Raw genomic sequence first — 24772 nt, 5'->3', positions numbered from 1 at the left:
CTCTCTATGCTAATTTTCATAATGCTAAGATGCTACAGAAATAGAATTCTTTCTTTCTTGAGTAATGTGCTTTTTATAGCAGAGATATATTCTGCCATGAGTATAAAATGCTGAAGCAAAGATTAGCTCCTAAATCTCACTTATCAAAATATAGATGTTTGGGGCAAAATGCCACTTAGAGCATTAGGCTATAGTTTTGTATAGCACATACTTGACAAGGGTACAGACAGAAAGAGTGATGGCTTGTTCTGAATATTAAGATCGAGGCTTAAAAACTGGAGCTCATGGAGAGATGTTTTAGGACAAATAAAAATAAAAGTAACCTCCAGTTTTTATGAGTTCTGTGTTCCAGAAACCCATTTGCTCTGATTGTTTAAAAACAGGATTTCATTTTCATTCCCAGAGGGAAAAAAAGTAAAAAAAAATTATTATGATTAGACTCCTAGGTCAGCATATGAAATGCTTATTAACGCAGCTAGACATATTTAGTACTTACAGTATTACAACATTCTATCCAATGTTTATGAGCTCACTTTGTTACTTCATTCTATCATAGAATCAGGTTGTGGTATTCTACAGTGTGATCCTTTTCTTTCTTTCCTCTTGGATATAATAACTTTCTTTCAACCTCACTTTTCTCATAACCTATCACTTTTTATTTTATATTAGCACTATGGGCATACCTTACCTTGTATATTTCTTACGAAAGCAGGCACCATACATAATTCACTCTGTATGCCCCCTATCTCTCTTAAGTGACCGCGCACAAAGCTAGTAACTAAATGAATGGTTGTTGGATGAATAGCAGCTGTACAATAAATGCCAGCTTCATGAATGCATTTAAATTCCAATCCAGTGTACAGTTCTGCATCACGAGTATCTTATCTTGTTCTCAATAACTATGACTACATGATACATGACCACCAAAGTATGTCAGTATCAGTGTGCATGCATGTGTGCACACATAGAAAAGATAAAAGTCTATCATTTTCCATGAAAACACCACTAGCTACCATTTTTAAAAACTGCTGTAATGTTTGGACTCTTAATATCACTGAGGGTGGTATTTCTTACACTCATGTTATTTACTTAGCTTCTCGATCCCATGTTATATGAATCTAACCACAAAGATTGCCATTAGTAAAAGTTTGTTATACATTTCATTTTAAAGTACATTTCATACATAGGAAAAGTACGGCTATGTACTTAACACTATTTGAGAATAACAGGACTGGAAAGGAAGTATAAATATTGACCCGTCTACTTACACTCCATGGAAGTGAATCAGTGTATAAAAGGTGAGCAAACATCTTAGCAACATTTCTCAATTTGTTTGTTTCCAAGCGATGGATGGTATCATATTGTTCTTTGAATATACTTTCAAAGGATTCCATGTATTCTTTTTTTAGCATGCAAAATCGCTAACATAAAAAAAAAACAACCTGAATGTCAGTACCATTAAAAATTGACCGTAAATACCATTATGAATGTATCAGGTGCTCCTAAATTTACTGAATCAAAAATTTTGTGACATAATATTTTATATATCACATCAATCTTTTTTGGGCTGTATGACAGAATGCTCAATAAAGAAGGTAATATGTATCATCCCTATTTACTTGGGATTTATACGCTAAAACAAAATTATACAAGTAGCTATCATAGACACATACATTTGCATAGTATACAAATATATTTCTCTGTGGGTAGAGTTTAGACTTAAAAACTTATTTTAGCTCATGCTCTATTTGTGCTGCCTGAACATGCACTTGATTTAAAAACTGCTTTGAGATTTTGAAAAGGCAACATTTAATTGTCCTCTTTGGGAAATTGTTACAAAGCATATAGAATTTCAAAAAGCTCTGAAAGAATCCTATGCAATGTTAAGGCACCACAAAATGAAGTAGAAAAGGAGGAAACTACAGAGGATGGGAAACCTCAGGAAGGGAAGAGCAATGAGCTTTTAACAAAGATACGCTATTTTACTAGCCCAGACACAAAGCAGACATAGTAATTCACAGTATTCATGTTAAGGGTTCCCTTAGTGATTCTATTAAATTCCAGTAAGAAACATGAGGTTGAAACTCACCCCAGCTAATAAGCCAAAAAATTTCTCATATGTCCTTTGTTGGGCACAGCAATCAAGTATCATGTTGCAGAGTTCTTTCTATTTGGAAAAAATTACATTAATGATTCAAAACACAATGAGCCCAGGCTACATGACATTTTATCAATATGATAGAGACAATCTGAATTTTTAAACAAGGTTTTAAACACATAAGACATCCTAAGCTTTGTGAGCTTAAGTTTTTAAGACAAAATAAAAAATACAATCTATGTTAAGCCTATAGTTTTTCAAAGCCTTCAGCCTGGCTGACAGTTTCCAAGGTCATCTATGCTAATTAGATTGATTATAAAATTCTCAATTCAAATTAAGTATGAACCACTTCAAGAAAATCTACTATATGAAACAGATACACCAAGAAAATATTGAATAGACTGTATTCTAAAAAGATTCCACAAAAATTTTTCAAAATACAGGTCAATATACCACATACAAGTTTATTTATAGACCTTTAAACTTAATTCTTAAAGAATATATTTAATTAGTATAAAAAAGGTAGCACATGAGTCTTTACATAGGCATAAGTAAGCATAGCTACAACATTAACTTAAATAACATTCTGGTTAATAAAGAAAAAATGTATTTAAGAGAATAAAGAAAAACACACCTCTGTGGTTGGATTTTCTAGCCTCAAAATAAAAGTTATGCACATAAATCTATTGATAAGTCTATCCAAATAGGTCAAATCATTCCATGATTGCTGGACTCATATATTGTCTAATCAGCTATTTACGTGCCTTGAAAATTCCTGTATAAAAATTCTGTTGAACTAGGGGAGCTGGGGTGGCTCAGTCGGTTTAAGTATCCAACTTCGGCTCAGTTTTGTGGGTTTGGGGCCCACGCTGGGCTCTATACTGACAGCTCAGAGCCTGGAGCCTGCTTCAGATTCTGTGTCTGTCTCCCTCTCTCTCTGCTTCTCCCCCATTAGTTCTCTCACCCTCTCTGTGTCTCAAAGAAGGAATAAACATTAAAAAATTTTTTTTTGAAAAAAATTCTCTTGAACTAATAAATGCAAGAGTAATTCAATCCATAAATCCAGGACCAGGAAATACCATCATCACAAGTTATTTATAATTTTAAAATATCCAAATGAAACATGTATTAATTATATCAATTTCACTTATGAAGAAACTCAGACAACATGGACACATCAATGGAGACAAAATGAAAATAGGCATATATTCATTCTCTGACGACTGCTGTAGCAGTGATTATCTTTTTCTACAAAACATTTATCAAAGAGTTAAAAGTTATTTTTTTCCAAATATAGTAACTGTAACTTTCTGGAAAAAAATGGAAAGCCAACCTATAAAATATAATATATATCCCTTCAGTTCATTTTAATTTCTTTTTAATTTTACCTTTTTATTTTCAATTAGCAATTATGACATTTTGTCATATTTACAACATAAGACGCAACCTAAGTAAATATTGTTAATGTTTTCAAAACTTAGGTCTATATATATTTGCCGTATATCTATCTATAAGCAAGAGGGAGGAAAAGGGCCCCAAAGCAGCACAGAACAGATACTCTGGAACTGTGATGCCTAGCACGACAGCCCCTAGCTATATGTAGCTAATTAGTTTAAGTACTTAACATTATATAAAATTAAAATTTTCATTCTTTCGTCACATTAGCCACATTTTCAGTAGTCAAAATCCGTATGTGACTAGTGGCTACTGTACTAGACTGTGCAGATATAAATATTTTCATCACTACGGAAAGTTCTATTAGATCACACTGCTCCAGAAGTTGACGATCTACTTATAAAACAATCTACTAAAAGGCCTTAACTCACAATATGAGGGTATTTTTAGATGTCATTACATTGCTAACTTACTATTTTTTATGATTACTCACAACTTATCTCAATTAAATAAAATGCTTCTCAGTGTGTAAGTTCTGAAAAGATGCACTTTGCCAAAATTTTAACATAGTAGTAAAAGGTTAAAATGTGGCTTTTCTGGGTTCTGCCATATTATGTTAATTTGATATTAAAGTGCATTTTCAACTCTTACTCCCAACATTGTATTTTACAATAACATAAGAGTTAATCAGGTTTTGAACAATACAACATTGTAAGACACGGATAGCGTTGCTAATACAGCCAGTGCTACTTGCAAAACAAATTACTTTCTTCCCCAGACTAAATGCAATTATGAGAGTTATTCCCTGTGGCTTAGAATAATTAAATATTTTAACATTTTAATTAAATATTATAGCAATTTTAGGGAAGTCTTTTGAGTGCATGAAAATAGATACACTGAGACACTCTTCCAAATGCTATTAAAATATGTTGAGTTTAGTTCTATAACAACTATCCTGATTTAATATTAATAAAATGTATAAGAACCTAATTATACTCCTCAAATAATGTGACAAGATCATATAGTAATTTCAGTTTCAATTAAAATTTTAAAGGTTAATTCCCTAATTTATTTCCTTTCAATGGTGACACATCAGGTATACCCAGGGTACAAATTGGTACACGGTTATTAATATACCAATAAATAAACTTTAAGAGGAGAAAAAAACTTTTTAAAATTTGCATAATTTTGTCTCAAAATTATATACCATGGCTTTTCAGAAGAAATCTATAATCTAGAACAAAGGTTGTTAAACTTTTTCTATCCTAGGCCAGATAGTAAATATTTTAGGCTGTAGAGGCCATATGGTCTCTGTTACAACTAGTGAATTCTGTTGCTATAGGGTGAAAACAACTATACACAATCCACCAACTGATGGGCATAGTTGTATTCCACTAAAATTCTATTTACAAAAATGGGCAGTGTGCCTGGGCCACAGTTTGCCAATCCCTGTAACGGATCATATTTAAAGACTTAAGACAAAGCATTCACACTTAACAGTAATAGCTCAAAGAGTCAAGATCTTTAGAACTAGAAACCAAACAGCCTACAGTTGATATATTCGCTCTGGCATCTCTACTGGGTCTACCACATGCAAAGAAAGGTGTGAAAAATAAAACCCCAAAAGCCTTGACTCAGGTTCCAAGGATTTAAATGTAGATGGGCAGGGAGCAACACATAGAAGAATGCAACTAGAAAAAACACCCAAGATAAACTATTCAATCCAGTTTTTACTACCTTTGGGTAAATTAGGGTTCCATGATACTTTGAACAGTGAAGTATACTAAGATATAAGACTGTGAGTCCCATGGACTAAGAGGGGACTAATACATGCTTTATGGATCATTGAATCCCTGACACCTTGTAGAGTGTCTGACTTGTAGTATATGGTAAACACAGTTTGCTGAACTAATGAATTAAAAAAAAATGACACAGATTCTTCTATATACAATTAACGTAATGTAACAACATGTACGGTGACATTTATAATTTCTGTCACGAAAGAATGCTTGAGCACATTAAGTAGATGGGCTAGGCAATTCATTAAGGAACACATTTCTTACTGTATTTAGGCCGCCTATTTGATTTATAGGCAACCACTCAGAAACTCATGTAAAGTGTAGTGGTTCAGAGACTTCTTCCTTTTTCCCACATCCCTTTTAAGCAGCCCACTTAATTCACTGCAATGAGTAGCACTCATGAAGCACACCAGGACTCAGTTTTAAGTTACTTTAAAATTTGAGAGTATCTACATTAAAAAAAAAAGAATACCCAATCTGAGTTATTGTTTCAATTCACAAAACCTATGAACTGTTTTAAACATTTTTATAAACTACATTATTTCTATATTCTACTTCTATTACTAATAGAAGAAAAAAAGCATTAACTTACTGTTTGGCTTTCAGGAAACTCCATTTTCAGCAATTTGTGAGCACATTCTTCAAAATCTAAGCTATAGAGATAAAATGGTCAAGATAGGTTAAAAACTTGCAGCATCATTAAACTATAGCACTCTTTTATAAACAAGGATCTTACTTTAAAAATAGTCTTAAATAACTTTTTCGCAGTAACTTCACAGTACTCTTTTGTGTATAAACCAAAGACGTAGCTCTTAATTCTACAAAAAATGAAGTACTGAGACACAAACGACATGGGTGACTCTGAATTACGCTACGTGGGACAAGTCAGACCACAGACAGTATGATTCCATTTATATAAAGTGTTCCGAATAGGCAAATATATAGATAGAAAGTGGACAACTTTTATCTCACTGCTAAATATTTTCACTTATCTCTGACCTCTATCAGGAAGAAAGAATGCTCCAGAGCCCATCATAACATCTAGTGCTTACTTCCCACAGTTAAAAGTTATCTTGATTCATACTCAAATGCAGTGCTTCTACCTTTTCAAAAACTAACTATAAAAACAGTAAATAACCAAAATCACTTACAAGAAAAAAAACTGCTTTTATGCCATATAAGTTGCATTAAAAAGAATTCTAATTTGCTTAAGAGAATTATCAAATTCAATGTGAAATCAAGTCAGAAATAATGCTAATAAATTTGTACTTTTTGTAGAATGTTCAACTTTTATAATTTTTTTATTTTTAATTTCAATTTTTAAAAAATGGTTGCTCATTTTTGAGAGAGACAGAGCACGAGTAGGGGAAGGGCACAGAGAGAGGGAGACACAGAACCCGAAGCAGGGTCCAGGCTTTGAGCTGTTAGCACAGAGCCCGATGAAGGGTTTGAACTCATGAGCTGTGAGATCATGACCTGAGCTGAAGTCAGATACTTAATCGACCGAGCCACTCAGATGCCCCATCAACCTTTATTCTTTTGATAACATCACTATAAAATAATCAGCTGCTGAAATAGAATGATTATGAATTTAGTTTTATAGTTCCTTTGCATTCCTCAGCTTCTGATACTTATTGAGTTTCATAAGCACAACAGAGTAGTAACTCAGGATGGTACAATGTAATGAAATTAAGAAAAAAAAAACTACAAGGATAAAGTAAATGTATCAAAGAGATTTTGCAATGGGTAATATTAAAATACCTAGCACTAAGATTAAACTATAGTTGATAAACTTCAAGAATACAGCAATATTACCAAAAAGTATTTTGAAAAACACAGCATTTTCTTTTCTAGTTTTAATTTTTTTAAAACGTAAAATTAGTATGCAGGAATAAACCTCTGCAATTTCTGAAAAATGAGTCAAGTAATTAAGGAAAATATTTTACAACTTTCCTTTTATCTAGTAAGTACCAGGGAGAAAGCTAACTGTATGACAGTCTATTTTTCTCCTTGTCTTATTTTAAAAGTATTTGGTAACTCCCTATAACAAAATTGTTTTGCAGTTGCACTAAATGTAGATATTTAAATGAACTAAATTTGATGTTTCAGTTATCTTAGGTTGCTAACTCAAATGAATTTCAGGTTTAACACAAATAAATACTGAGGGAAGGGTAAAGAAAAAAGATTTTACATGATGCTAATTTCCAAGCTGTGTTTACAAATGGTTTTGTTGATGTTTCCAATTTAAGAAACTTTGATGGGAAAATGATAGTCCCACCTCCTTCTAATGCTACAGCTTCAAAAATGTAAAATCAGAGCGGAACATCATTTAAAAGCAAGAATAAACAGGAATGTCTACTTTTCAATAACAAAACAGTGTTGTTTTATATTTTATGTAAATGAGAGAGGGTCATGTAGGAGCCAGGATAGTAAGAAGACAAGGGTACTGGTGAGATCAGTCAACAAGTCTAAAGGGAAAGGAATAAAGATAATAAAATCACCACACAATTCAGTTGTCAGATCTCAGTTTTGTTTACAAGATTTCCAAAACCAAGCTGTATGATGCCCTCAATGCCATCTGCTTTGCTGAGTTACATTCCATTCTTGATTTATATTATATTTCGTAGAGACTGGTTTACTATAAATGTAAGACTACAAAAAACTAGAAAAAGTAGACACAAAAAGTCTCTAATAGATTTCCTCTCAAGACAACCACTGTTCATATGTTATATATTTCTTCTAGAATCTGCCTACCTATTGAAACAGCTAAGAAAATACTACTGGTACAGTACTGTACAGTTTTTTCCCCACTGGACATTAAGTCAGGCCATTTGACAAAATCAATAACAATTCCCCACTAGCCTGATTTTCAATGGTGACATAAATTGGACTTTTTGTTATCTGTATTGGACAAGATGGTCTCTTTTTTTTTTTCCATGCTCAACAATTCTCTCTGTAATTCTGTCAACAGATATTTCTTTAAGAAATATAATAAAAAAAGTGGTCAAATGACATGGACACTAAGGCCTTGAATCCTGTTATCAAAAGGCTTTCAATTTAAATTCCCACTGATGTTTACATGTATCATACTAAAATCATTAGTACTAAGTACTGTTGCTTTGGGGAAAAAAATAAAGTAAATCATTTCAGCTGTTTTAATAACCAGTAATAGCATTTATTGTTCTAGAGTGTCATTTATATGATATTTTTATATTTCAGGATCCCATTACACGAATCCCTCAACCATGTCCTTTAAATACCTTTCTACTGAAGTCTTTGTGGTTCCTTCCTAAAATTTGTATGAGCCTTTAATTAAGTACAGGAAACTTTGTTATAAATTATTTTTCTAGGGATTTGGGGGCTCAGACCTCTTAAAAAATACCAATATATAAAAGTACTGCTGTTACTAGAGTTCTTACCAGTCTGTAATCGTGACTATGACCTGTCTAATGCTTACTTGTTCAAATCTTTCATGTGGTTAAAGGATTATCAAGGTTTGGTAAAGCTAAATAAACAGTTTCCTTTAAACAATGATTCAAAATTAAAGTTACCAGCAATATTAAAGCAGTGAATCTACTGTTTACAACTTATTGCTGTTGAATTTCTAAAAAAGAATAAATGAAAGGTCAAACTCTAAGAATTTTTATCTACAACAAAAATTTCTCATTTTCCATTTTTAGTTTGTATGAAAAAATATTTAATAGTTTTTTCTTTCATGAGAAAGGCAAAGACATAGGTAAGGATAAACCAAAAATATTTCTAGCCAATGTTTTGCTTTTTAACATTTCTCTTTCTGAAGCTGAATCTAAGCCGAAAAGTTTTCAGACAGAATAAAAACAGGATGACTCCTACGTATGAATCATTTTTGCTATTACATCATATGAAATGGAAATATACAAAACCTAGTAAGAAAACAAAACTGAGAAAACATTCATCCTCCAGTGTAAAATGTAAACACTGTGCCCATTAAATCAATAGGTTGATTCGCATAAAAAAACAACAGATGTACTAAGCATTTCATATTTCATTAATTTCTCTTCAAAACCAAACTCAAAGTCTTCAGAGGGAATAGGATATTCGCATGACATCACGGTAGTTCTTACTTAACGTTACTTCAAAGGGTCCTCAAAACCTCCTAATTCCTATTTCCATTTATATTCATTTCCATCTGCAGGGCAAATCAGTATCCAAAAGTTACCATACCAGTACTTCTCACTTAGAATCAGAATTAGAAACCAAATTTAAAAAATTCTAAATTTCTACTACACAATTATATACTGTGCCAGCTCCATAATATAGAGTTGTTTTCAGGCTATTAGTGATATTTAACTATAAGGAATGATAGTTAAAAGAGCCCTGTTTAAATTATGTGACACTAATAGACCTTCCAAATATGTAAAGATAATTTTCTCTTTGAAGCAAAAAACCAACAGCAGGGATCTATAAAGTTGGGTAGGTAGTTTGGAATCCCTGAACTGGTACCTAGTTTTCCGTTATCAAATTCTAAGAATTCCATCTTCTTTTCTGTCTCCCATCAAAAGCAAAGATCAACAGAGCTATAGTATCTTACCTTGACTGAATAGCAAGATAAATTGTACGACGAAATGAGACTAGATTAATTTCTGTTTTGTCATGAATAGTCACTTTTTGTCCTAAAAGAAATTAAACATAACTAAATTACAAAACTACAAAAATAAATGGGGAAGAAATGTACATGTATCTCTACAATGATTTTTCATAAATACTTAGAATCTAGGAGATTAATAATAACATATCTTATAGTAATTTAATAACTGTGTCAGATCAAAGAAGTCCAGAATCAAGCAGAAATATTTTTGTTTCTGTGTCACTTGCTCATTTAGACACTATAAAAGGCAGCAAGCATGCTGTTTGCTAAAATATTATTTCTAGAGTTTTAAACACGGGAATTTGAATGAATCGTAACTTATGGGTAGAAATTCAGTTTCGGAGAACACTGCATTATCATGACAGACTGGATGGGTCCAATATAAATGTGTGTATTTATCAAAATTTTCTCTTACCTATTTCATGAAAACTTCTTAGAAATATTTACTGGTTTTTACTTCAACAGTACTTTCACATAAAATAAAATGTAGTACATAGACAGGAAATGTTTTAAATAATAAAGACACTGAAAAAACTGAATTTATTTTTATAAAATATGTTGTAGAAGACTAATTACACTTCAAGCTAGAACTAAAATGCATTGTGTCTCAGAAGGGCAAGATATACTTTTAATATTTTTAAGTACGTAATATAAGTAAATAACAACCAGTGTATGTGTGTTCTGATGCTTTAACTGAGACTTAACCAAAGTAAAGCTTATTTTTCTGTGAAATAAGGCAATCAAAGCTGAAGAAGATCATGCCTGCTCTGTGCAACACAGTTTTTGGCCTCCCCACTCTATTTTGCCAAAATGAATAGAAAATACCTTATCACTTTCATCTGTCACATTCATGCCAGCGTTGTAGAAAACACATGCACTCAACTTGAATGCATCTTTTTCAGTTTATAGTCACATGCACAAAATATCAAATTAAAATTATGCTGATATTAAGAAATGATTTCCTTGTTTAATAATTGTAGAGTAGGGTTTTTCAACCTTAGCAATACTGACATCACTGGCTAGATAGTAATCTGTCCTGATTGGCAGTCTTGTGACTTGTAGTATGTTTCACAGCAGCCCTAGCCTTCAGCCACTCGATGCCAGCCCCCAGGCCTCCACAGATTGGAAACCACTATTTCAGAGGATTAAAATAGAATTAATTTAATTTCAGAGTATTTTACAGTATTATTTGAATGAGCTACACTTTTACCTTCTTCATCTTCTTCTCCCTCTTCCTCCTCGTCTTCCTCTTCCTCTTCACTACTTCCAGCATCTTGGTCTGTATTTGAGTCACTATCTCCCTCATCAAGAATTTCTACCAGAACAAGGTATAGGAAAATATCAGTGAGCGAGTGATACACATGAAACTCACTCTGAGAAGATAATTCTCACTTAGCCGAAACCCGTAGTGGTGTTACCCTAACAAAGATGATCACACAGGCCTCAGGTTATTGCCTAGGTGGTCACAGAACCATATGTACCATTCTTCTGCAGGTAGAAAATGCTTATAGCATAAGGGAGGGATGAGAAGAACAAAGAAAAAGTAGATGAAGTCTTTCCAAAAGAGCATGACCACTGGAAAAGTAAATTATGAATGGAAACTAGTTATAAAAATACTATTAGTTCAGCATCAGAAAGGAGACCGTCTATTATAAAAAGCTAAGGCTAGATATACAAAACAAGAATTTAGGCTAAGAATGTTTTCTGAAAGATAAAGAATAAAGAAAAAACAATTGCATAATATAGTGTTTACTTTAAATAGTGATGAGATTTTTATTCTTATGTATACTTAAATAGAACATTACAATTAATCTAAAGACATTCCATATATAAACAGAAATAGAAGTTTAAAAGCCTTTAAAAAATATTGGTAAGATGAGGACTTCACTGGAAAATCGCTTCTTAAAATACAACTCACCTTTGGAAGTGGATGAAAACAGTGATGTACATTACAGACTATGTAAGTCCAGTCACCATATTAACAGATGACAAAAACTAAAATTATATTTTGTCCAGTGGTATACTCTATTAATCAGATAAAAGATTTTACAAACCCGGCTAATACTTCACTTTTGCATTTCTATTATAATCAGAGTTTTTAATATAAAGTTTTGGGGTAAGCTTAGTTTTAGGAAAATTCTAATTTCTTACATTTAACTGAGCACTATAGAGCAGGAGCTACATATAATACTTAATGTTAGCAGAAAACTTCATATCATAAAAAGCAAATCATTTTATTAAGATGAAGAGTTGTCATTCAATCCTTAGCTGACATACAAATCTCAAGAACACTTCTAACAAAGTGTGACTTCAAGAAATAATCTAAAGTGTCTAGTTTCCTATTATATAATGTGGCTTAGACAGACTTTTAACAGAGGAAACTATTTAGTATTCAATAGTAGGAAGAGAGGCACTCCCGCTGCTTTCCCAAATGCTGTAAGACCTAAAACACAAGCACACCTGGGTCACTCTAAGGTGCTAATTACTAAAGCTGTGCCTACTTCCTGCTGTGGCCATTTTTTTATGCCAGTTCTAGGAGAACATTTTTTGAAAGAATGAAGGTCGAACGAATTGTCTAGTCGTTTACATCATCCTCTCCTCATCTCTCCACTTTAGAATCTACTTACTGAAATTGCTTAGGCAATGACAATTGGATTTCATTAACTGAATGAAGCAGTATTTTCAAAGTGTGCTCTTTGGGACCCTGGTGGGGTCAGTGAAACCTGTCAGGTTATCTGTGAGGTCAAAACTATTTTCATAACAATACAAAGACATTATCTGCCTTTTCACTGTGCCCACATCTACAGAGGTCCAAAGGCAATCGGAGTTGAAACCTATGTAACCTGAGCACAAATCAAGGCACCAAACTGCACCAGTCACTATACTCTTTACTGCCATGCTCTTATAGGAGGTTTGAAAAAGCCGGTCTGACTTAAGAATGCCCTTAAAGAGGAAGGGCATGTAATTTCTTTAAATCTCAGCCCTGGGTAAGCATATATAAGCATGAACAACAAAACATGAATGAAGCTCATGTACAGCCGTTCTGTAAAAGATAGATGCACAATGATGATGATTATCTTAAAGAAAAACACCTGTGTGACTGTTTGACCTACCAGGTGAATTAGCTATGTTTTTCATTTTTATTTGAAAGAATGGCTAACAAACTTTAGTTGTTAGGTATTTTGGCAGACATTTTCTCAAATATAAACAAAGTGAGACTGTCACTTCAAGAAAAATAAAAATATTTACCCCCATGATAAAAATCAGAATTCTTATGAGAAAATTAAGAGTTTTAGAAAATTCGTATCCATTTCTGTGAGCCTGACAGCTTCCCAGTACTTAGACTCCTTGATAAAATAGGTGGTAATATTAATAAATGTGGTTTCTTAATATTATGTTAATGTGTTCACTTAATTTTGATAATGTTAACATGCTGACACTTGGAAGATATGCATAACTGAGTGAATTGTTATTTCCCAGATGATCAGTGGAGCACGTTACAAAATCATGCATGGGTAAAAGATCCATTCAAAGTGATATGCCAGGGCATTTTAATGTAACAGAGTATGAAAATTCATGAATACTGTTTCAGGTTCCATATTGCAATTAATCTTTAAGAAACCATTAGCTTTTTGGGGCACCTGGGTAACTCAGTCAATTAGGTGTCCGATTCTTGATTTTGGCTCAGGGTATGATCTCATGGTTCATGAGACTGACCCCCACGTTGGGTTCTGTGCCCACAGCACAGAGCCTGCTTGGAATTCTCTCTCCTTCTATTTCTCCCTCTCTCTATTCCTCCCCATCTTACACACATGCTCTCTCTTTCTGAAAATAAACATAAAAAAAGCTATTGGCTTTTAAATATGGGCATACTATTAAGGAAGAATATACACATTATCTGAAAAGGCTATTAAAATACTTCTCTTCCAGCTACATATTATCTGTGAGGCTAAATTTTCTTGACATATATCAGTCAAACAACCTATTGCAATAGACTGACTATCAACAATATGAAAATCTATTTCCTATTAAGTCAGATATTAAACTGTACAAAATATATGAAACATGCCATTTTCCTTAAATTTCTTTGTCTCATAGTCATCCAGAGTAGAATGGGAATCTTGAGTTCAAAGAGTTTAAGAAGTGCTACAATTATAAAAAATACCATTTTCCTGGCACTGCCCAACTGCCGATATCCTAAAGAAATGGATGGAGAGTTCCTGAGTTTAAGAAAAAAAAAACAACAACAGGTATGACAAAGAACCATTTAGCATCTTTGAGGGATACTGAAGAAAAAGAAGTTCATGAGAAAAGAAGGCAAAATGGGTCGAAGGAATTCTCCATGTTTAGAAACTAAATTATAATAGCAAAAGGAATCTGGCCGTTGTAGTGAAATGCCCCTAAGGAAACTGGTACCTAAGAAGAGAAATCTATTGAACCAGATTTTTAGAATAAAGTATAGAAACGTGAAGCTGCTTACACTTTACTTGCTATTTCATTCTACTCCAAGACTGACGAAGATACGAAATGCAGGCTGCTGACAGAGCTCTAGACCTCCTGCTTTCTTCCTGAGAGCTTTCGGAACAGTAAGTACTTCTCACGTGAAATCACAGCGCGAGGGAAAAGTAACTCATAAAATTGTAATTATAATATAATTATATACGTAGCCCTGAATATTTGCTTTAGAAGAAAAATGATACAAATGTGAAAAAAGTCATTGCCTAAATACTGGTTCTATATTTACCCTTGAACAAGCAACATTTACATCAAACAAGTCTTGTAATTTGTTCTAGGTCACTTAGCTTGTAAAGGCACAGACAAAATACAAACCAAAGTCTGTCCAACGTTAGTGAGTTAGTGTTTACAATATATTGACAATGTATAAATGATAATCATAATCAATGTATCAATTTAATGAGCATTGATACCCTACCTGGAATTGATTGATTTTATCAGGATATCAATCTGCTCTTAAGAATTAATAAAGTACAGTAATTTATAATAAAAGAATAACATTCGGTTGAATATTAAATTGGGGGTAAGTTTAAGTACTAATTCTTAAGCAGCAGTGAAGTTAAAATAAAAGCCACCTGTAATTCTTAAGTGGCAGTAAAGTTAAAATAAAGGCCATTAGTAATATATGGACATTTCTTAAGAGGAATGAGACTTAAGGGCTGTATAATTTAAACAGAGGGAAAGAAGAGAGGGACAATACGGTAAATAATTTAGAATGAAGTAATAACACCAACAAGCACTAGACAAAAAAAATAAGGCATGGGGAAAAAAGTGAAGAGAATGGCTTCATAAGAGCAGAGATTTCATTAGGTCAGTGATCTATAAACTTTTCTATTAGTATTCTAGAACTACATGAAATGCTTCTACTTATCCAAAATAGATTATAAAATTCTACCTACCTTTCTTAATAGCTTTGTACTTCTCTTCATTCTCCATGAAATTAGGATCCATCTTGAAAACATCTTAAAACAAGAAATGAAAAAAATAGTGTTTATTTTTTTGTCCTTACATTTGTTGGTGTCCCACTTCCCAGCTCTCCCCTCGCCCCTGACTCACTAAGAACATCTTCTGGATTGTAGTCATCCTCCAGAGGAAGCATATGAGTGAACTGATCATCTTCTTCTACTAAGTCAAGTCCTTCTAAGATAACAGGGTGGTCCTTAAATCCATCCTTTCGTACAGCAAACATCACTTCAATCATATACTGAACTCTTTTGTCAATTTCAGACTCATGGAGAATATTTCGAAGGCGCTCAAATATAGCTAAAATTAAAATAAAAAAAACAAGAAAATAAGCAAAATATATATATAAGCTCAATATGTATATATAAGCTCAATATCAAACTGAGGGCATACACTTACCATTGATTCCTCTTGGTGACACTTGTGTTAATTTGAGGCCACATTCCTTGAGAAAACCAATAGCTACTTCAACACTATCATCGGTTGGTCTTTCCAGGAGCAAAGTGAGCATCTCTAGGCACAAAACTTCATGTGCCTTAAAGAGAATAAAGACATATGGAACAGAGAAAATACTTTTACATATATTAACCTACTATAGGTAGTAATTTAAAAAATTAGCAAATCTGGTTTTTGCAGCAATAATATTGTACATTTGATGAGCAAAGTTTTATAATGCATATAGTAATACTCTAAATATGGGATACATTTTTTTTTTACTTTCATTAAGGCACCTGTCAAAAATTTCCAGATGACTGTTCCAAAAATCTAAATTTATTATACTGAATACAACTACTTGATTTATCTCCAGAAGAAATAATTCTTCTTACACGTTACATATATTGAACAATATAATGCCTACAGGAAATGCTGTAATTAACTTCCAAATGTAAGTTAAAAATTATGTACTAATTTTTGATAATCACTACGTGAAGAACAGTAATACTGTACTTTCTCTGATACCCTTGTTCATAAGTACAAAACTTTACATCCATTTCCCAGGTCATTCTATCAGCCACTCTGTTAAATTACATGAATCATTTCTTCAGAAAATATCTTGCCTGTTTCTGGTACTCAAGGACACTTTTGAAATACTTCCCTCTATTTTTTTTTTTAACTAAATCAAGTTATTTACACTGGTCATGTTCGAAAATTAGTACTTCTAAACAATGCCAGGAAGGGTAGGAATAAAATTCTACTGAGAAGCTTTGCTGTGAAGGGAAGATGTACTGGGAGGCATTTTCAAGACGCCATCTACACGCGTTTCTAAGGTCAGATAGTTCTTTGAGATGGGGACGGAAACAGTCCAAGTCTTAACTTGGGAAAATTATCTTTCCATTGAGCACAACATCAAAAACACAAACTGCTTTCATTTTGGGGGGTGGTGGGGAGGTCTAACAGACTTATATCAGTGATTAGAAAATATTGCCCTGTACCATAATTCAAAGGATCTAAAATATTTAACATTTTAACTGTTTTGTAGCAATGCCAAAAATATCTTCAATCTGAGTGTAATATATATTCAAAAACTAAAACTTACTATCTGTACTGTTACAGACATGTGAAATTAAGTGTTTGTGGTCTTAAGAAGCAAGTTATCATCATAGTAATTTAACTCATTAGGTTAAAATCTAATAGGTTTCTAAGAGTGAACACTAGAAAGAATTTCATGTAGGAAAGAATTAAAATATTAATGGTAGCTATATAAGATTAAGTGTGACTTCAAAATTCTTCATCTTATGTATAACTAAACATGATGATCTATATATGAAAGAAACCTTTGAGTGTGAATAACAGCAATTTTATTTCTTCCAAGTTTAAACACAAACGAAATTTAAAAAAACCCTCTCAAATAGATCAAATAATCGTAAAACCTGAATAATAAAATTATTTACATTTAAAATAGATTAAAATTACTCAATTTATATTTTATAAATGATTCTAAAACTATATGACTTTATATACTAATATACTATGTAGTTGCAGGGAAAAGAATTTCTTACAGAATATCAGTATTAGGTTGTCATGAACAACAGGTACAGGAGAAAAAAGTAGAAGAAATATCAAGTTTATTGTCTTATAAATGTGATTAAATTCTATTCCTCAAAGGAATAATTTATTGCTGAATAACCATGTACAGTATTATCAATGTGATAAAATACTTGTTTTGTGTTCTTTAGATTTCAGAATATTACACACATTAATTATAGTTTTAAAACTAAACTATCATCCAAGATACTTTTCTGAAAGACTACAATGCAAAAATGAAAATAGAGATGTGTCAATGAAGTGGCATCAAGCATGTGGTCCAATGCCATTGAATGGCACCGAGTTTTAAAAATTACTTACCACGTTTTGGTTAATAAGATGTGCCACAAATTTTGAAGCAGTCAGACAAAGTTGCTGAAAGGTGAACGTACAGACAAAGTTAATCTGTAAACTAAAACTAATTTTCAGTTAACTACTGAGTCTCCAGCTCACTTATACTCTCTACTTAAAATATGTAGCACGCAAGGATAATTTTTATAGTATAGAAAGTAACATAATAACTACTACATATGAAATAGTGCCACTTCTGGCTAATAATTCTAATTATAATTAATTATTTTATAATCATAATTATAATTAATTAAATAATTATAATTCTACAGTTAGAGCCATCATGTCTGTGGCTCATTATTAGTAGCCAGGGATATTTAATATAACAAAAAATGTTTTAAAAGTAATACAAGTAATTCCTATATAGCAATCAACACTGCTTTACCATTGTTGATTCTAGATTATTAGTCTATCCCTATACGGCACTCAATTTACAAGCATATCATATATACCTTATCATTTCTTCGATAGCCTTTTCGAAAATTAAGAATTAACCTCTTGAGGATTAATTCTCCAATTTGTGGAAATTTTGAGTTGATAATCGCCACTAATGCTGCATAAACATGGGTGAAGATTGGAGAAGCACTCTGTGCTTGCAAAACAGATCTGGACAACAGTCCTCTGTTTTGAAAAAGAAAAAAACAAGAGTCAATAATCACCAAATTAATTAGAAGAAAAAACATTTAAAATCCAGTAATATGACTCATCTGTAAATAAACACAAAAGCTAAATCAGAACTCAATCTTCCTCACTATCTAGTCTTACTGATAAATACAAACTTTTGAAACACAAAACTTCAAATCTGTGCTTTTTTAAACAGCTTTATCTATAGTTTTATTCAAAAATTTTTTTCTCTAAATAAATATAATTCCTTTTTTCCTTGCTTCTGTTTCTTAGATCTAATCATGAATTTGAGTTTTTAAAGCATTTTATACTAATGTGTTTTATTTTCAAAAAAGTGAAGGAAAAAAAGACCTGCATCAAAAACTAAACTCCACTGTGAGCCAATCATTCTTATAAAATTAATTCTGTGATTAAAGACAAATTTGGATGGTTTCCATCTTTAAGCCTATGTTAGCAAAATGAAGACTTGGAACACTGCTATGAGAGAGACACAGTTAAAACATTGTAAGAATGATGCTAAAATAATAAGAGGAAAATAAAGTTCCAATTCTAACTCATTTTGAAGTGAGCACGGTTGTATATGCATTTCATAAGGGGAGAGATGCAAAGTGAGCTAACTGAAGAGTTATTTTTAGCAAGGTAATGACAAATAATTATTGGATTGCCAAAAGGCAGGAAAACAATATCTTAATAGTTATCAGGTTTAATTTTGACAACGGAATCACCAGAGTAGAAAAGAACACCCAGCTTATAAACTGTGAGATCTTAAGCAACCCATAAAGCTTCCGCTGCTTTCTGACTAAAACGGGAGAACCCTACCTACCTTTGAAGACAGTGGCTGCCTCTTGGTCAACTTTTTATATCCCCACAACATGCTACATCTTACTTTATATGACCCCCCGCCCCAACGTTTTTGAGATGATAAATCAAGGTCATATGAAATGATGGGGGAAAACATCCCTAAGATTTTAAAATAAAAAATAGCATATGAAATATTTCTATTTCCTGACCCTTTTAAAATCATGACCATTTAAAACCACAAAGAAAATGACTGTCATTCCCTTTTGCTTTTCTAAAATTTATCACTGATCTTTCTTATTTCTCTCCCATTCTCACTTTGCTTTCATTAGAAATGAACACTATATACAAGTAAATAAAATATTCATCATTCTTCATGTGTTTAAATTATTAGAAGTGTTCAGTAAACAAGTATCTGCCCCAAAATCAGTATGAGACATCAAACCTTCTCAAAAGGCAGAAATGCCACAAAATTTCAACAACGAAGTACAAGTTATTTGTTAATAGCTTACATTTTTATAAGAACTGCATTTTAAATAATTATTCTCAACTACTATTAAAGCAGCATAGTGAATCAATGACTATTGTCCATGTAGATATTGTTTCTTTGAAAAATTGCTATAAAATACTATAAATAAAATAGCTGATGCTTACCTTCCTCTAACTATATTTTCTTGAAGAAGTTCTTGAATAATAATACCTATATTAGAAATGTTGACTTTGTTGATAAGACCATTGATTGATTTCTTTAGAGCCTCCCAGCTCATCCTCTGGTATGCTAAGCTAAAAAAGACATGATTTTAATAAAGATGAAAACTTAGACAATGATTCTAATAACAAGAGGTTATAATAAGAACTTAGGAAATATTTAGTGTTCCTTTGTTTTTAACATTATATTCATAAAATGACCTCAAAGTGCAGTAAATGTATGACTAAATGAATACAAATATATAGATTATATCCTAAACCATATTTGACGTTCTGTACATATGATGCTCATCTATAGATCACTTCTCTTTAATCATATAATAAAATTATGTAAGGATAATGTTTTATTCTTATATCCATGTATATTACAAATCATAACATTCATTTATTAGATTCAATGAATATTTACTTAATATTCATTCACTTAAAATTAACTTTGAAAATATTTTAACATGGGGGCGCCTGGGTGGCTCAGTCGGTTAAGCCTCCGACTTCGGCTCAGGTCAGATCTCACATTCGTGGGTTCGAGCCCCACATCAGGCTCTGTGCTGACAGCTAGCTCAGAGCCTGGAGCCTGCTTCCAGTTCTGTGTCTCCTTCTCTCTCTGCCCCTCCCCCTCTCATGCTCTGTCTCTCTCTGTATCAAAAATAAATAAAACATTAAAAAAAATTTTTTAACATGATAGCACTTTTTAAAAAATTTAAATTATAACATGAAATATCCAAATATAAGCCATAAAAAGATTTTTATTATGACCTTTCTCATAAAAGTATGAAAAAGAATACAAAATTAAATATTTTCAACTATAAGGAAATGGTAAAATTTACAGGAAAAGGGAAGGTCACATGAAATTATAGGGCTGAAAGACTGTTGTATTTTAAAGAACCACTCTACATTAAGGCAATAATCCCACAGCTATATTGGCTGTTTTTAAACTTAGATCTCAGGCAAATAATTTAGCATAACTGGGTTTATTTAGGTTGTCCTTTAAAGCTCTAAAATCTATGGTTTTTGCATTTATTTCCGTGTGGAATATGATTTCAACTACAGAAAGTTTTATCTTTTTTTTCTCTTTATATTTCTCTGGCAGTCTTGTGAAGCTGATGGACTTCTGGTAATAATATATATAAATATATAGGATTATAAAGGATAGCAATCACATTTAAATAGTTTTCAAAGCATGAAAAAGTTTGATGTGTTTTTGGTTTTTGTTTATTAATTTTTGGGAGAGAGAGAGACGAAGTGCGAGTAGGGGAGGGGCAGAGAGAGAGGGAGACAGAATCCAAAGCAGGCTCCAGGCTCCGAGCTGTTAGCACAGAGCTCCAATACAGGGATCACACTCACGAACCCCAAGACCATGACCTGAGCTGAAGTCGGAAGCTTAACTACTGAGCCACTCAGGATTCACTCTATGTGCTTCTTAACACATTAAATAATATGAAGTGGTGGTGGGCCTAATCACTTAATTTCTAAGTAGCATGGCCATAAATAATATTTTGAGATGTTTGGAACAAATAGTCTGTTAATACTACGGTCTGTTGCCTATATTCCTAATAGAAAGAAATGCCAAATTTTAGTAAGAGATTAGTAAAACTAAAGATGGAATTTTTTATTTCCATTCACATCCACAGAATGTCTGAATTCTACCCTTTGACCTCTTGAAGGTCTGTAGGTTACGAGTCCCTGTTCTGGAGCAGTTGACCAAGGCAGAGGTGGCGAGAGGAGTCTGCCCCGGAGGAGAAGAGTATTTCATCACTGACATTGTCCTCAGAAGATACTGAGGACAAAAAGCAGACTCACTTGCAGTTAATTATATTGTTTTTAAATTCCCTATAGATCATGTATCCCCTAAATGCCTGCATCTGAGGTGAGTGGAACACTCCTAGTGGCCCCCAACCCATACGCTTTAGACGCTACTATTTGAGAAAGACCAATGGCTTAAAAACTAGCCTAATTAATAAGATTGCTGATACACAATCACAACCTCTCTATTAAAGTTTGGGGAAAAACTAATCAAGTACAACTGTACTTCGTAATTAAGAACCCTACAATTCACCTGACTTAGTATCTACTAAAAGCAAAGTCTGTAAGCTTCTCTTAGAGACTTCCGCTTCTCCTTGTCCCCTTTACAGCCTATGAACAGACTTAAAACTACACATAAAATTATATTCCAGGAATCTGTGTAAAACTACATATACTGTGGACTCTTCTCTACCCGCTTTATTTATGAAGTAATTGTAACAGTATTTCTGGTCTTTTACAATTAGGATTGCTTTGGACTGAACTGGAGACCATGCCTCTTTCTCACTTAATACTGCCACTCCTGCCTCCGAGAAAGGAGAGCAGAATGCTCAACATGCTCACGAAGCTCCTACTAACTGCAGAAGCCATCCCCAAATCCCTTCTCGACATAACACTGCAGGCACCACCACCAAGTACTGGAATACGACACATACAGGGAAACTTACTAATTAGGTTTAAATTTAATGTCATCTAATTTCCCTTTTTAGCTCATAAATTTCAAAAATTTTATTGCAAATATTTATACTTGATATAAATGGCATTTCTACTTCAAGCCAACTTATGAAGTAAATTTAGATTTCATTTATATAAGGGTCTCAAGTACTTTCAAGTTGCCATTAAAATGCCTAACAAAGATGTGGGAACAGTACCGGCTCACCTGGAAATCTGTTTTCCTTAAAGGGTACCTTCCAGCCCAATCTTTTTATTACCTAATTGGCAAATGAGTGACCATTTCAATCTTGGATTATATTATCTCATTCTGTTAAAGAGTAACATCTTAAAAACTTAGTTGTACTTTCATACCTAGTTCTTCCTGTCCCAATTATTTTGAAAAGGGAAGTGAAGAAATGTATTTTGAGGGTGTATGTTCATATATGAATTTCAACTGTATGCCTTAGCAAATAATTATAGTCTAAGATGGTATGATCTAAGAAAAGTAAACTGTCAACTTCATTTTATAGATAGGTATGGGAGTTGGCAAACTACATCCATGATTCAAGTGCATCCTATAGTCCATTTTTATAAATAAAGCTTAAGTAGAACAAAGCCACACTCACTTGTTTACATATTATCTATGGCTGTATTCACTACAACTGCAGAGTTGAGCAGGTGCAATAGACAAAACAATGCACAAAACCTAAAATATTTAATGTCTGGTCTTTTACAGAAAAAGTGTGCCACTCTTGGATTAGTATTAACTGGAAAGATTCATTTTAGCTCTAAAGTATCAACAATGCTCTTGATTATCTATAAATAGTTGACTTACTAACAGGAATGCATACAGCTATAAAAAGAATAGTTTGAAAATAGTACAAATAAAATACCTTTCCTTAAACTCTTTGATTTATTCATGCAAAAAAATAAAATGTTGAGCTAATGTCAAATAGTAAGCAGGGCTCCATGGGAGCTTACAGAATAAAGAAAAGAAGAGAAGTCTAATTTGAGATCATTGTCGACCAGTAATGTAAATTCTCAATAGCCAAGGTTAATTAGACCATAGTTGATTTTTTTTCAGCTAGGGTATCATCGCTTTGTATACTTGATATTAACATGCCTGTTTTTATCTGTAATCTGCTCTTGCATCATCCTGAGCTTCGCAGGAGGAATATACGCTCCACCAGTACGAGTAAGAAGAGGGTCCAGTTCATCTTTCTTCTTCTTTGCGGTAGGTTCATCCTGAGCAGAGGAACTCTGGGTTACTGATGGTTCTGGGCTTCTTCTCCCAGGAGTTGGGGATTTCCGAGACCTTTTACGATCTGCATCCCTTTCTCTTTCCCTGCGTTTTTCTCGGTCCCTACTTCTGTAATATTAAAAAAAAATTTTTTTTAATGGAGAAAAGACAATATAAATTACATTTTTAAATGAGCTACATACCAAATGAGCAAGACCATTTTCAGGTTACATATTCAGACAAGGAAAAGTGGTTTGGAATAGTGAGGAAGTTATTTCACAGAGAAAATATAACTTAAATGAAGTTTTCAAAGCTTGAAAGAATTTTTACTGAGGCAAGTGGAGGAAAGTGGAGGAGGAAAGAGAGTATTGTGCAACTAGTGGAAGACAGTGTAACTACTGAAAAAGTGAGCAGGGATGTTCAAGCTAATGAGTAGAATAGTGAAGAAACAATAAGAAATCATGTATAATGGCAGTTGGGAAGATGAATTTGAGTTAGACTACAAAATCTTTAAAGACAATGAATAAATTTCTAGTTTTTTACACTAGAGTTGATGGGGAATCATTAATACTTCTGAGTGTGATAATGATGTGAAAAGAGTGTTTTAAGAAGACAATTTAATCTGCAATGTACATAATAAACTGTATAAAGAAGACGGCAGAATTTATCTCCAATAATTGCAATATAGAAGTAAAAATGCCCTAAAATCCGATAAATTTGAAATTGTTCCTGGATAAAAGTGGCATTTAAAACCTCAGAATATCAGAAACATCTGGTTATTTGAGACAGTGTAAAAAAAAATCAACTATTTTCTACCTATAATAAATATCCATTCTTAAGCTAACAATTTTACAGGTGAGAATCCATTCTTAAGGTAACATTTTTAAAACAGTCAAGGTATTATTCTCTGAAACTTATCAAGAACTAATGGGAAACAGTGAATATGTATTCATTTTTAAACTAACATTTTTAAGACAAAATATTATTATCTGAAACTATCAAGAACTAATGGGAAACAGTAAATACCTGCTTTTTGCTATTTTTCCTGAGAGAAGAATTTGTCCTCTTAGCTATTTTTTACCTATACTACCTTGGAAACTCAGATCATTCTGCTCACACTTTGGGTGCCGTGAGTTAAATGAATATAGTAAGTAAAAAAAAGTTTCATTTATCAC

At 32.7% G+C, this 24772-nt stretch overlaps 1 protein-coding gene across 1 annotated transcript in view; it reads right to left on the bottom strand.

The window, feature by feature from the left end:
* Nucleotides 1-24772, bottom strand: part of CWC22 (CWC22 spliceosome associated protein homolog) — a 121952-nt gene that overhangs the window by 75126 nt on the left and 22054 nt on the right. The window contains exons 5-16 of the mRNA XM_029933293.1: nucleotides 23481-23726; nucleotides 19850-19978; nucleotides 18226-18394; nucleotides 17744-17797; nucleotides 15797-15932; nucleotides 15491-15697; nucleotides 15334-15396; nucleotides 11130-11234; nucleotides 9863-9944; nucleotides 5885-5945; nucleotides 2090-2167; nucleotides 1269-1421 (exon numbers count right to left, since the gene is read on the bottom strand). Of these exons, the coding sequence (XP_029789153.1) occupies nucleotides 1269-1421; nucleotides 2090-2167; nucleotides 5885-5945; nucleotides 9863-9944; nucleotides 11130-11234; nucleotides 15334-15396; nucleotides 15491-15697; nucleotides 15797-15932; nucleotides 17744-17797; nucleotides 18226-18394; nucleotides 19850-19978; nucleotides 23481-23726 (1483 nt within the window). The remainder of the gene's footprint in view (nucleotides 1-1268; nucleotides 1422-2089; nucleotides 2168-5884; nucleotides 5946-9862; nucleotides 9945-11129; nucleotides 11235-15333; nucleotides 15397-15490; nucleotides 15698-15796; nucleotides 15933-17743; nucleotides 17798-18225; nucleotides 18395-19849; nucleotides 19979-23480; nucleotides 23727-24772) is intronic.

Source organism: Suricata suricatta, chromosome 3 (genome assembly GCF_006229205.1).
Source record: "Suricata suricatta isolate VVHF042 chromosome 3, meerkat_22Aug2017_6uvM2_HiC, whole genome shotgun sequence".
NCBI classification, from domain to species: Eukaryota; Metazoa; Chordata; class Mammalia; order Carnivora; family Herpestidae; genus Suricata; species Suricata suricatta.
This window is presented reverse-complemented; position numbering and strand designations above follow the sequence as displayed.